The following is a 14763-nucleotide window of genomic DNA, read 5'->3' as shown; positions in this document are numbered from 1 at the left end:
GGACTCTGTTATCTGCTTTTGGATCACTTCCCCCTAGTTGGGTTGCCTTGTCAGGTCTCAGTGGAAGAGGATGCACTGAGTCCTGAATTGACTTGTTGTTGTTGGGGCTTCCATTTTATAAGGAGAAGAGGAGAGTGGAAAGAGGAAAGAGGGTGGGAGGGTGGGACTGGGAGAAGAGGGTGGGGGATTCGATGGGGATATAAAGTGATTCAATAAATAAATTTTAAAAAATGAGAAAAGAATGAAGAAAGTGGGCTGAGCAAGCCAGTAAGCAGCACTCCTCTATGGCCTCTGTATCAACTACTGCCTCCAGGTTCCTGTCCTGTTTGAATTCTTGCACTAGCTGCCTTCAGTGATGGACTGTGGTATGAAAGTGCAAATGGAATAAATGTTCTTCTTCCCAGATTGCTTTTGGTTATAGCATTTCCTCACAGTAATAAAAAACCCTCAGTAAGACAATGACCTAATATAAAAGCCCTCACCAGACACTGGTGCCATGTACCTGTATTTCCTGTCTTTCAGAATTGTGAAAACAGTTTCCCCCTTATAACTTACCCAGTCTTGCTCCTGCTCTTCCATCTTTCTCACTATTCCTTCAATTACTGACCCTGAATTCAGCTTTATTTTTCATAGCTTTTGTTTTGAATGAGTCACTTGATCCTTTCAGTTCTGCATTTATGTCTACTTTCATTTGAATCCTCCTCATCATTCTCAGCTTCCCAGCTCCATATTGAATTTGGACTTATGCACAGCCTCATATCCCAGATCAGTTCCATTGTAAGTCATGTAAATGTTATTATATTGATTTCTGTGAGCACTGGATGAAATGTTTCACTGGATGCTCTTCTTCAACACTGAGAGTACCACTTTCCATTCATGTACTCCGAAATCCTGCCTGGATGGCCTTTCCCATTTAGTCCTCCTTTTATTCTCCCTGTACTCTAGTTAAAAAAGGGAATCCAGTGTTCATGAAATACACTCATTTATCTTTTCCTACCCATGTTTCTTTTCTTCTTGAATTGACCTTTCTCTTTTATTGTTCTTATATCACCAAGGTCCATTCCGACCTTTCCCACAACAGCTTTCTGCTCTTTAACCATTTCCATTTATAATCTTCATTATTGTTTGTTAATTTTTCCATCAGAAGACAAATACCCACTTTGGCTAGAAAGATAGACATGTTATCTACTAATTTGCCTCACCAATGTAGAGGATATAGTGCGTGTCATCGAGGAGGACCAATCTCTTTACCTCTTTTATTTCTTCAACATAAGCTAACTTTAAACAATCACCTCATAGTAATAGTCCTTTGCTTGTACACAACATTAAAGATGACAAAACTTTTACATGCCTCTTACTTTAAATACTTTTCATTCATAATCCTATATAGACATTATCCCCATTTTTTTTTTTTTCTGAAATGAGGCCTCACTATGTAACCCTGGATGTCCTCTATTTGTGATTTCTTGCCTTAGCTCTCTAAGGGCAGAACTTACAGCCATGTACTACTATTATCCCTGTTTTATATGTAACAGAGTTGTGGCTCTAGGATTGAGAAGGATAATCTGTCTATAAAGTTCAAGAGAAAGGAACTCAGCTATTATTTGAGCCCAGGGAAACAATCTACAGCACACATGCAATCTGAAGAAGAGAGCAGAGTCCAAACCTTCCTGAGGACTCACCTTTTTTCCAATTTGATTCAACATGATGAAGGCATTCTAAGCCAATCACTGAACCTCGTATGAGGGATAGCAGTCAGGGAGCTGAACAAACGTTATTTTGTGACTGAACAATTACAAAGTTCGTAGATCTCTTTTCTTCCTTTCATGAGTTTCCAGGCTCATCCACCCTGACAATCCCCATTTCCCTCTAAATGAAGCCACAATTCCAGGCCTCATTACATTACAGCCTGAAGATTCAATAGGTCATTGTTACTTTTAAAGCTCATTATGGAAATTCCTACAGAACTAAGCTCGGAGCAAGTTGTACGTCACTCTCAGATTTAAGCCTAATTTTTTTTCTACCTTCTTTCATACCCAGAATAGTTGTGTTGACTCCCAAAGTGTGTGTGTGTGTGTGTGTGTGTGTGTGTGTGTGTTTAACAAAGAATCATGGTAAGGTATTTCTCTTAAAAAAATGCTTGTGAATTTTAACAGGGTGCTTCATCAAATGGCACAAATGGGGAAATGGTGGAGATTGAAAATGGTCTTTGCCAAAGAGCGGTCATGTAGGATGTGGAAGTAACTGACTATTGATTATTAAGCTTCTCAAAGCTCACACTCCTGCACTGTTTTCCAATACCATTTAGGAGAGGGGTCATGTAGTTACCATCCTCCCTGTATCTGTGGAGGAAAGGTGTCATTTAGTCACTATCATCCCTTTGTGTATTGGTGGAGGTTCTGTTGCCCAGGTTCTTTGTGGCTTTCCAAGAGCTCCACTTGGCGGCAGATAAACATTGCTCACATTTGAAATCAACCTTTGAGGGCAGGAGTGGCCCTCAGGCTTTGCATTACAGCAAGGGAGTAAGAGAATGCATGATTGCTTGCAGAAGCTCTTAGGGCGTCCATGTCCCTTTCCCAGTCATACCTTCTTCACTTTGTTTTTTTGTTTTTTGTTTTTTTTTAATTTTATTTTTTTTCTTATCAGTTACATTTTATTAACTCTGTATCCCAGCCGTGTCCCGATCCCTCATTCCCTCCCAGTCCCTCCCTCCCTCCCTCATCTCCTCCCTGCCCCTTTCCAAGTCCACTGATGGGGGGGACCTCCTCCCCATTCATCTGATCCTGTTTTATCAGGTATCTTCAGGACTGGCTGCAAAGCCCTCCTCTGTGGCCTAACAGGACTGCTCCTCCCTTGGGGGGTAGGGAGGCCAAAGAGCCAGTCATTGACCTTCTTCACTTTGAATGAGTCCTGGCTGTGTTGTAGGGAGATGTTTGGGGTGCTAGTACCCTAAACCCCTTGAGTCTAGTCCACCTAAGCTATTACCTCCTGACAAGTACTAAGCCAAGTCTGATAAAAGTCCAGTTGATTGATCCCAGATTCTAACAGAGAGTCTTACCCACAGACAGGTTGTCAAGGAAGATTGTGTGGCACTTGAAGACATATGAGATACATGTTGTGTTTTTTTTTGGGGGGGGAGGTTAAATTTATACAAACTCCTTTTTTCTGCTTCCTTAGGTAAGGCAGTTACTGAGATCAATTACCTATTTTGATAGGTGGAAAAATATCTACCTCTAAATCTTCTCCCTTATCTTTTTATTTTTATCACTTAACACGGTGTGAGATCTCGTGGAAGTTAGGAAGGCCAGGACCTTTGAACTGAAGCTCTCATCCTACTATGTTTCAATACAAATGAGCCAAGTTGAGGAGTAGGATACACAGTAAAGAAGTGATTTATTTGTCCCCTCCCGCTGCTGAGTTTAACAAAATAACTCAGACCTTGCTTTTTCTCTAACTTGTAAAAATATGTCATTCTGAGTTCAAGCTGTTCCAGAGTTTTTGGTTCTTGTGGCAGCTTGGTTGTAGGTGTAGTTCACATGGGCTTCTTGTGGTTGTCAGCTGCAGGGTTGGCTCAGGCGGATGGCTTATATAGTCGTCTGCAAAGTCTCCTACTATGTGAAAGTTTAATTGGAAGAGATTAATAAGAGAATCAGAAGGTGATAATCAGTTCTTCTGGAGCAAACTTCACATAGGGGCTCACATTATTGGCTGTGGCCACCTGCAGCTTTTTCAGTAACTCGGTGATGTACTTGAGAAACATGCGGTAGCTTTGAATGGCCAGGTCAATCAGTCTTGTGGACTCAGCAACGGAGTTTTCACAGTAACCAGAGAGCTGGTCTGAATAATCCTGCAGTTTGGAACTGAACTGCTGGTAGTAATCAGAAATGATTTCCACCATTACAGTGACCCAGCTTTTAATTGCTTTCTTGGCCATGATAGAAAGCTCCGCAATCTTCTCATTTCCCTTTCCATTCACTTCAATAAGGATGCTAAGATAATCTGTGATATCCTTGGATACAAATTGCTCGACTCGAATTGATATTTCGGAAGCAAAATCAGCAGCCCTGGCACTGTATTCAGAGTAGAAATCTCTAAGGGTAACTAAAATTGTCTTGCTCAGGTCAGCCATCTTTTCTTCTAGTTCATAATATTTTACCGCCCAGCCAACCATGCTTGGATCAAAATACTCTTCACGAAGAGCCTGTAGATATTGATGGATCTGCTGTAGCTTGAAAGACCCCACTTGAAGTATGTTTTGAACAAAGTTATTGAACATACTGAAGAGAGTGTATGCATGTTGTCCTAGGGATTTAAAAGCATATGGGACTTTTATTTTGAAGAATATGTTGATCTGTTCAGCGAAACAAGTAGATTCATTTAGACACTGAATTTGTTCTTCTGTGACTTCTAATAGTCTCTCCCCAATGATCTGACATTCAGTTAGTATTTCTGTAAATTTGATATTTTGGAAGCTTTTAAAATCTTTTTGGTCGAAGTATGAAAAAATGTTGTGCTCCCTCAACCAGAGTATCACATCTTTTACGGTACAGTTTTTTGGAGTATAACGACATTGTAATGTTATGTCATTGACTAAGGCTGATTTCTCTGCTAGGTCTTGAATATAGGAAAGCAGTTTTTCTGAACTGTTATAGACACTTGAATGTAGCTGAGACAGTGCCTCCAGCATCTTCTTCATGGCCATAGTGTAGAGTTCATCGGTCGTATATGTTCCAGCATTCCCAGGGAGCTGGAATCTATTGAACTTCAGGAAATGAATCAATGAGTCAATCAGCCATGTGAATGCCATGCGGCACTTCTGAGTAACATGTATCAGACTGTCTAACACCTTCTCCTTGAGTTTCTCAGGGATGCTTTGGCCCTCCTGAGCCAACATTTCCTCATACAGATTCCGGGCCTTGTCTTTCCACTCCTGGTAGCTATCATGGGCTGCCCGCTGGAAATCCATGTTCATTTTATCAAGTGTCCTTATCACACTCTCAGCATTGTTCTGCAGACTTCTCCTTAGCTCTAAAGAAGCATCTCCAAGGTAGTACTTATTGACATAATCATAAATAGCTTCTGTAGCTTTGGGCACATTGCTTTTTAGGGAGCCTAGCAATCTGGAGGTCGCCTCTTGTTCCCAGTTAATTTTGAGGTGTGTTTCACCATCAGACTTCTTGTTCCTCCACTCAGTTTTGAATATGTTGAGTTTTCTATCTAGAGGGGACTAAAATCAGAAAAATGAAACATGAATAGAACATGTTTTCAGCGACTCTGGTTATATAATATACTACATTAAAAACTTCATTAGCACTTAAAAGTAAAGATGAGAGGAAGGTCTTTCATATTCTGAAGGAAGATGTATCGTCTCTTTGTTCATTCATATGTTTGTTTTATAGTTAAACAGGCCCTCTGTTGTTAGTTCTCTTGATCACACGTTCCAGGAAGGATAAAAAGATATGTGTCTTATCTACTTAGTGGAATGGAAAATTGGAAGAAGGACGAGGAGGAAGGAAGATGGAAGAAAGGGAAAAGAGGTAGGAAAGGACAAATTCTGGAATAAAGAAGAAAAAAAAAGTCCAACTAAGAATTCCGACTTCAGTATTCATTTGCCAAGCTTATGGCTAGCTTTAGGCTTATATCTTTCCTTTTAGCAATGCCATCTTTGATCCCAGCAGAGCTTATAAATTACATGGTAGGTATTTGATTTGTCTCAACCAAACAATTTTACTGTGGGGAAGAATTATGAAGCTTCAAAAATACCTGGAAACCACAATTTTAAAAAATATACATGCAACAAAATTTGTGCATGTGTTCGGAGGTATGACTCTCATTTTTGTCCAGGAAGCCACAAAATAATAGTACTAGTTGGATATCATAGGCGTGTCTAATAATTAAGTTCAGCAAGGACTGATTATAATGTTTTCAGGACAGTAGTATCTTAGTGAGCACGTTTGGCTGGCTCAACCGCTTGTCTTTTAAGTAGTTTGAGAATGCTCTCAGAGACTATCTAGAATGAAACATCATTTCCAGCTGTCTACTTGCCTTTGAGCTTGTGATACCCATTAGCTAGGACCCACCTGAGGGTGGAAGTAGACACTCAGCTTCACACTCTGGTCATCTATGCTCGAATCCAGACCCACCGTGCCGATGGCTGGGGAGGCCGCTGAGGCAGAGAGACTCGTCTCATCTTCTTTGTAGTGCAGATGGAGTTCAGTAAGCGCTGGGCTGGTGATGTCCAGGCGAGCCTCTCCCTGCCAGACCCTGAAAGCAGAAGAGGAGATGAGTCCTCACGGGAAGATGTCTTGCAAACATCAAAGCAAGTTTTGAAGACACCAAGTGTCAGTAAAACTTTCATACCAAAGTCCTTTAAATGCACCATCTTCGTTGTATTCCACGTTGAAGTCACGGTGTTGAAGTATTCCTTTGTATTTACAAATGAACAGACCAGCTTCAATTTTGTGTGTTCCCACAACTGTATAGGAGAGATTTTTATGACACTGGGACATTATTGTGTGTATGCGGGTACACTGAAAACTTGAACAGATATCTTAACCAAACCCTAACTTAAAAGTTTTAAACATACCATATACAGTCTGTAGAATAACAATGACAATTGTTACTATTATTATAGTTACTATTATTATTGTCATTGTGGTAGTACTAGGTTTTACATCTAAGAATCTAAGACTCTTCTCTACCACAGAGCTATCCTCCAAATAACCATAATTTTTTTCTTTTAAATAAATAGGAGGTATTATTAGTCTTTAAGTTATTGCAGAAAAAAACCATTTTCTTTAAATTTGTTCTTCAATGTCAGTAGGTTTTCTAGTTTTTTAAAAATATATATGGTGGTACATGCATAGTCTCCTTCTAGTTTTACATTTTGCTACAGGTAACAGTTGTGCCCTTGTTGTTAATTACATACGCAATCATTTCCTCAGAACTCCACTGAAGACACATAGTATACAGGAGAGATAGAGGAACATTTCCTTACCATTTAGGTCATACTCCAGAAACTGCAAGGTTGAACTGCACGTGGAACCCAGGAATGTTTCAACATGATCTGCTTTGTTTTTCCAACCAGCATTCCAAGTGACATTATACAGGGGAGAGGCCACCCCAACACGTGCAGTCAGTTCTCCAAAGAAGGGAATAAGAATTCCAGCAGGTACAGACAGCTTAAAGGATGGGATCTCAATTGTCTGCTCAGGCAGGGTGACACTAGGCAGATCGATATCTGCAATCATGTTGGCTAACTTATTCAGATCAAAGACAGTGCTACCAACTGGAAAGCTCTTTGGAAGTGTGAACTGGGACACGGTTAACTGAATTTCAGGTACAGTTACCTCAAAAGTAGGAATAGACGAGTCCTCTGCTTCAGAGTACTGTGTTAATACATCAAACCTAGGGAAGTTTACCTTGGGGAGCATTGTTAGGTTGAGGGCAAATGGTGATGTACTTAATTTCTTATATATTTGTATTCCACTGAAGTCATTTAGTTTTAGCCCTGGTATAATGAATCTATCAGTCAGTTCTTGCACAGGGAGTTGGACAGGATAGCCGTTAGGGTTTTTGGTATATAGAAGAGAAGTTGAAGCTTGAAGATACTGTTTCTTTCCATTCATTTTTAGAAGTTCCTGCAAGCTCTTGCCATAGATATTTTCAAGATCCCAAAATTGTCCTTCTACAGATCCTGCAATATCAAGGTGTACCTCTTCTTGGTCATTTGAGAACTGCACGTTGTGCTGAAGAACGTGTGAATGAACCTGCACCTCACTTTTCCAGCCGACCTTCTGGTTCTTAGTGTTAGCTTTCAGGGTAACTTCCTGGTCAAAGTGATGGAGATCAAGGAGGGAACTGGGTTGGCTCACATGAACCTGAAGAAGGGTTGACATTGTCCATGGGGAGAGCTCCATGGTGGCTCTGCATGTTTGCTTTCCTTTTGTGCTAAAGAGGTCATATGCCTGTAAGTGGTTTTTCATGCTGTGTTCCCACGTGGCATAGATGCGTTGGAGAGTGGCTTCTCCAGCAAAATTTTCTCCTAATTCCAGGTTCCAGATACCATCAAGTTTGGAAGCTCCTTGTAGCCTTATTGAAGACCGAGTACCCTTAGAGTTCAGGTATGTATTGGCCTCATTGGCAACACTTCCTGAATAGTCCTGTGAAAGGAAAGAGCCCTTGATATTTCCTTTGGTGGATGACTCAATGGAAAAGTAGGAACTGAGACTTTCTAAGCTGAACTTTTGTTCAATGCCTCCTTTAGCAGTGGAGTGCAGCTTTGGGGAATTGAAGTCATAGTTTAGTTCAATGGATGATGAGACAGTGGGTTTTGACTTGGTATTTCCATTAAGTTCCTGCTTGAAGTTCATTGTTAAGATGGGAACATGGAGGTTCGCAGTTGTTTTTACTGATGCTTCCATGTTTTTCTTGGTTAAGCTAATGGTGCTGTCATGATTTCCCTTTACAAATTTGTTAGTTAGAGAGACAGCTGTGGCTAACTTCCATCCTCCTTTCTGTGTCAGGCGTGACGTACCCTCTAATTTGTACTGCAGAGCATCCGTGACAAATGAAGAGGAAGAAAGGAAACGAGCAACGATATCTGATTGGTTATAAAGTCCAGCATTGGCATTTAGTGTGATGACACTTGATTTAAAAGAAAAGTCATAAGTAAAATTGCCCATGGCTGGAATATAAATATTGTCAATAGTTCTCAATTCCTTGAAATCTGGGAGGGAAAACTTGAGAAGATTCCTAGGGACATGAAGAACTGGCAGCTCCAGGGCTGGCAGCATTAACCTGTATGAAGGTACGATGACGGTAGAACCTGGAATGGTGACACTTGGGGTGCTGATTGCCTTGGGTACCACATGGTTGGAGGCCAGTGTCTCTACAGCAAATGGAGACACTTCAATGTTGACAACTGGAATAATGTACCCACAACTTTGAAAGGTTCCAGAGGGCTGATTGAGGGCATTTTCAGTTCTGCACTTATCAAACTTAATTTTTGCCTCATTATAGCTTGTGGTAAGAAAATCTAATGCACTGTCTCTGACTTTCTCAAATTTTCTGTCCCAGGAATTGACATTGTTGAGAATAAACTCATAAAACATACTCAGGGGAATAACAATGGAATGCTTGTCTCTGTTCTTTTTATATTGAGCTTTTACACTTAAATCAAACGACTGCTTTGTTGTCTTCAAAAATCCTTTCAAGCCCATTTCTTCCCATATGGAGAAATTCTTCAGTGAGGGCATTGTGAGCCCTATGTAAGGTAGAGTAATTTCAGGAAGTGTTAAGGGTATATGTAAGAAATCCAGGTTAGCATCTCCATTCATTCCTATACGGGCTTCGATGTTGTGTTCATTGTTTATAGCAGAAAAATTTTGATTGTATTTGTACTGATTGAACCTAGCACTTGCTTGCCAGCTTGATTGTTGGGCATGTGGACTCAGAAACAGTGCATAGTTATTCAGGAAGTCTATTTTTCCAGTCAACTTTAATGGAAAACTAACTTTCAAATTTCCTTCATTATTTGTGGATACAGTAGCCTCAGATGGTTGTGCTGAAAAGAAAAGAGAATTTTTCAAAGTTCCAATGACTTTTCCATTCAAGTTGGCATTGTGCTCAGCAGTCATTTCTGCCTGTGCATCTCTGAACAGTGCCCATCCCTTGGCAGTTAGAATGCTGGAGCCCACATGCTGAGATTCAACTTTTGAGTCAAATTCAAACCTAGAATAGTTGAGGAAGACAGATTCATAAGCCAGTTTTTGGATGACCCTTAGGTGTTTGCCATTTATGTTGTTGGACAATCCAAAAGAAGCAATGGGTCCTTCCATGGCAAAGTTAATTTTGGATGAATGTATGCCCTCATCTGAGAAGTTGGGGCAAGCCCAATTCCATGACCCTGTCCCCGAAGAAGTCCATGCCACACGTCCAGCTTCTAATAGTGTCTTGATTTCATTATTAAGGGAAGCCTTACTGGAGAAGTCCAGCCTGGGGACACTGAGCTTGTGAAAGTACTTTGTGTGACTGTCAAGGGAGAGCTGATTGTTTATCTTGACACTCACACCATTATTAAACTCCACTGTATTTTTCTCCGTGTTGAAACTTGCGGCAGTGTCTGATTTTCCCTCAATGGCTTTTCCAGATAATAATATCTCACCCTTATGTTCTATTATCACATGCTTACTGGAGAAGTTCATGGATTCCTTCAGGACCAGAGGATTAGTATTTAGCTCTAAGAATTGAGCCTGTGCTTGAAAATCAAAATTGAGAGCTTCAAATTTAGACTCTCCTCTAGCGGTGACAGAAGCCATAATATCTGCTTTGTTCTCTGACACACTTACATTCTGTATGTGGGCATTAGCATCCACTATAAAGAGGGGAGAGCGGATCTTCAGCATGCTATGCAGTTTGCCAAAAGCAGGTATTTCAATTGTGTGTGAGAGGCGGGGAAGCTGGAATTCTGGTATGTGAAGATCAGGAATCTGAAATTCTCTGAGCTTGACATTTGGGATTGTGAATTCTGGAATTGTGATTTCCGGGACATGGAAGTCTGGCAGAGTGAGTCTTGTAAGAGGAATGTTCACCATCTTCAAGTCCCTCAGGTACACTTCTGGAAGAGGCCACTGCAGCTCACTGCTCAGCATTTGGTCAATAGTCCTGAGTATCTTTGCTTTTATTTCTAGCAAGTCAATTGTAAAGGAACGGACATAGAAGGTGTTGAGGACAGTGAATTCTGGCGTGGAAAATCTCAATGGGATTTTTACATTCTTCAGCATTTTGAGGTTTATCCAAATTGATGGGATCCTCAAATCCGTCAGGGGGACTATAAAGTCAGGAGTTTGAAAGTTGGCTTCTTGGAGAGCGCGGAGACTGACCTCAAAGGCAGGCATGGTGCCCAAAAATGTTTGGATTTCGGGAACAGTGAATCCTCTTTCCACCATCACTTTTACACTCTCAGCCAAGTTTTGGATGGAATATTGCTCTGCAAGGTCTGTTAGGTTTTTAGAAGTCAGAATCCACCAGTCAGAAATGTAGGTGACCAGTGTACTATAAACTTGGCTTACCAGAGACAAGCAGCGCTGGAGTTCTCCCTGAATGTCCATTTGATAAATTCTGTCTCTTACATCTTCTAGAGTATCTTGGAAATGGGCTTTTGTGTCAACTAAAACATCCTGTAGCCAATCAATGAACACAGTTACTTTGGTGTTCTTGAGTCTCTCCAGATAGTTTGAGACCTGGACTTTGAAGTCTTCTACCAGCAACTTTAATGCTTCAGTTTTCTGTGGAAGTTCAAGAGCTTGGATTTCAGCATTGATTCTTTGAGTCATCTCACGGATTTTGCTGTTGGTTTCGTCTATGAACTGGTGATAATCAAATGCTTTTAACTTCTTCACCAGCATGTCAAGAAATCTATTTAGTTCTTCAATGAAATTTTGGAAAGACAGTGCTTTAAGCCACTCGACAGTATCATCAATAAACCTAACCAATTTCTCATAGTAATCCTTTATCTCAATTTGTTGTAACACATTACTTAGTTTCTGAAGAGTCTTACTCAGTCTGTATCTGTGGGCCAGCTCTACTGATTTATCCATTAAAACCTGGATTTGTTGGTCTACTTCATATTTCTCAATTAACTCATGGACAATAGCTCTAAAAGTGTTGATTTTCTCAGTTACTTTAAGATCTTTAATAAGATTCATAACAAAGTATTTGACACGCTCAATAATGTCCTTTATTCTTTGGAATGGAATTGCAGTTCTCAATTGATCTAAATGCATTGTGACATCAATCGCTTCAATGTGTTGTTTTAACGTTGCAGCAAGCTGTTGAATGTCTATATTCTGAATTTGTGTCCTGAGCTGCTGTAGTTTTTCTTGTATCTGGATTTTGATTTGATATTTGTTATCCACATTTTGGATCCAAGAGGCAGTACTACTACTGATTTTGTTAAGATCAACATTTTCAACAAATAAATATAGATTATGGATTGATTTTGCTAGATTTACACGGATATGATACTGTTCATCAAGGATTTTTAACTTTTCAATGATTTGATCAATAATCTGAGCAATAGTTTTTTTTAAATCATGTGGATCATAATTATCTTTAATATACTGATCAAATTGTATCACGTATGTCTCAAGTTGAGAGAGTTTTTCATTCAAGTTGATTTTGGCACTATCTAATGCAATTAGTACATCATTATCTGTAATTCTGTAATTTCCTATGAAAGAAGTTAATTTTTCCTTGGCACTGGCTACTTGTCTCTCCCAGCCAGATGCATTCAGATAATCATGAATTTGTTGTGGAAGTCTGCTCAGGGCTGCTCTGTATTTCCTCACAAACTGATCAACATTGATGCGTTGCAATTCTCCCTGCATGGCTTCCAGTAGGGTTATAATTCCTCTTCGATTTCTGTCCAAATAGTCTGGCAGGCTTTTAAAGAACGGGAGGCTGATGGTGTGAACATCCTGGTTCTTATCGTACTTCACAAAAGCAACAATTGTGAATTCTTGGGGCTTGTCAGAAGCATCCTTTATCTCTAAGCCATTAAGGACATTGACAGGCTCAGTGTAGAGAAACGGCACTTTAATTGGAGAGTACAGCCCAGAGAGGTCAGCCCGTCCACTAAGCTCAATGCCAATATGGTCTTTAGTGTTGTAGGCTTCAAAGTCCTGGCTGTATACCTTGTCGTTCAGTCTGGTCTTGAATTTCCAGGTGCTTGTCTGCTCAGCCGGTGTGAGCAGGACACTGACTGTATGTTCAAGACCAGTACTGATGCTGTCCTTGTACAGGAGATTGTGGCTTGTGGATACTTTGTAGTCATGAGAGAAAGTGAGTGCTAGAGGTTCTGCTTTCAACAGAAACTTGCTATACAGCTGCCCAGTGTGTTCTCCCCAGAGAGCCAGTTTCCCATCGCCACTCGTATGCGTGTCGATGCCCAAGGTAAATGGTTCCAAAACAAGGTGGAAAACGTTGTTAAAATGCAGTGGATCTGAGTTGTAGTTGGTGATGACATCAACGGAGGAAGCCAGCCCTTCAATGTCTGCATTAAGCCTATGGCTGAACTCCACACCTTGAACCTTAGCCACAGTATCTGCTCTGTAACTTGCTACTACTAGGTCAGTATAAGAGAGGGTATAGATGTGTTTTAGCTCATTATTTTGATAGGTTCCTTTAAAGTTGCCACCCACATTCAGCTTCAGTGGTTCCAGCCGTACCTTTCCACTGTTGGTCAAATCTAGAGCACCATATCTCAGGTTATTGCTTAAAATAGTTACGAACGAATAGGGCTGTAGCTGTAAGTTAAAATTCTGCTTATAAAACTTGTTACCACTGTAAATATTGTCCATTTTTGAGGACAAGTCCAGTGAGAGACCTGCAATGTTCAGGCTGTGTGTGTGGTCCAGTTTCATTTCAGCATAGGAGCCCATCATGTCACTGGATAGCTTCAGCCCGTCTCTGCTGAGTTTGAAATTGAAGATGTTCTTGCTGTCTGCACCCAGAATCATGGCCTGGTACATGCTTCCCAATGAGACCTCTGTGAGGGCAGCTCTTCCATCAAGACTAAATTTTGCATGGTGTTCTTTGAATCGGCCGTTTGTTGATAACTTCATGGATGCCCCAGAGAGGCCAACCTCTGCATTCATCTCGTTCTCCAGAAGCAGGGGGCTGTACTTCAAGTTGGTGGTTGCACTGGTGGATAGTCCATCTCGAGCAATCTTTAGCGTTGCCTTGTGAGCACCAGAATTAACTTTGTCACTGCCTGAGATGTCAGCATTTAATTCTACACCCTGGGAAGTGAGTGATCCAGAAAGAAGGGTGATGAGCTTCAGGGACTTGTAATTGGCCTGATGTTCAGAACGTAGCAATGCACTTTGCTTAGAGAAGGTCATGTCCAGCTTGTTGGAAGCAGCAAAGTTCTCATACTGCCCACTGCTGTCAGATTTCAGAGTCAGCTCATAGTTTTCATATTTCAGGGAAGCTGTGTTCTTGAAAATGCCATCCTGTAGGTCAGAGGTGGAGGTGAGGTAGAGGGTTCCATCCTGATACAATCCCACTATCTGGTTGGTGCCCTGGAAGTAAGTGGAGTTAAACCTCATGTTGGATTCCCCACTCAGCTGGCCAGTGGAAGTGTCTCTCTCACAAGACAGGCTGTATTTGCCTTGAGCATAAAATGAAGATGCTCTGAACTGCCCATCAACTTTGATGTCTTTGACATGTAGGTGTTGTTTCTTTTTTGAGTCCAGGTGAACAGAAGCAGACATCTGTGGTCCCAAGGCACTAGATGCTTCGAATGTGAGTAAACCTTTTGAGACTGGGGTGTTTCCAAATTTTTCGACATGACTGACTTTGAATTTTGAATCTAGGAATTTATGGTGTAGAGAGCCATCGCAGGACAATGTGAAGGTACTCTTGCTGTCATAGGTTGTTTCTCCAGAGCCTTCACAGAAAGATTAAAGACATTGGTTAGGTTAAGCAATACATTTCCAGAGCTAGCTTTAGGTTGAAAGTCTATCTGTTAGGAGCCTTACATATAGCTGGATCAATTGTGTAATTGTGGTACAATTTGTAATGTATACATGAACTGTGATGTCAAAAGATATTCCTTACCGAGCTTCCTTGGTTGCTGCAGACTGGTTTGGGTTTCCTTATCAAATGCTTCTACTGCACCTCATACTATGTACTACATAGTATATTCTGTATCATAGTGTGTCTTAAACGAAATTATAATTATTCACATCTATGGCTGGT

General features: G+C 40.7%; 1 protein-coding gene across 2 annotated transcripts in view; it reads right to left on the bottom strand.

Annotated features, from left to right (window-relative positions):
* Positions 1 to 3374: 3374 nt before the first annotated feature.
* The window catches only part of Apob (apolipoprotein B), a 36889-nt gene continuing 25500 nt past the window's right edge, over positions 3375 to 14763 (bottom strand). The window contains exons 26-29 of one of the 2 annotated variants that reach the window (XM_021654304.2): positions 6998 to 14452; positions 6361 to 6475; positions 6081 to 6264; positions 3375 to 5227 (exon numbers count right to left, since the gene is read on the bottom strand). In XM_021654304.2, the coding sequence (XP_021509979.1) occupies positions 3650 to 5227; positions 6081 to 6264; positions 6361 to 6475; positions 6998 to 14452 (9332 nt within the window). In that variant the 3' untranslated portion in view covers positions 3375 to 3649. The other variant, XM_060365608.1, reaches the window with a different exon arrangement.

The sequence above is a fragment of the Meriones unguiculatus genome, chromosome 1 (assembly GCF_030254825.1).
Source record: "Meriones unguiculatus strain TT.TT164.6M chromosome 1, Bangor_MerUng_6.1, whole genome shotgun sequence".
NCBI classification, from domain to species: Eukaryota; Metazoa; Chordata; class Mammalia; order Rodentia; family Muridae; genus Meriones; species Meriones unguiculatus.
The sequence above is the reverse complement of the archived record's forward strand: the minus strand, read 5'-3'. Positions and strand labels throughout refer to the sequence as shown.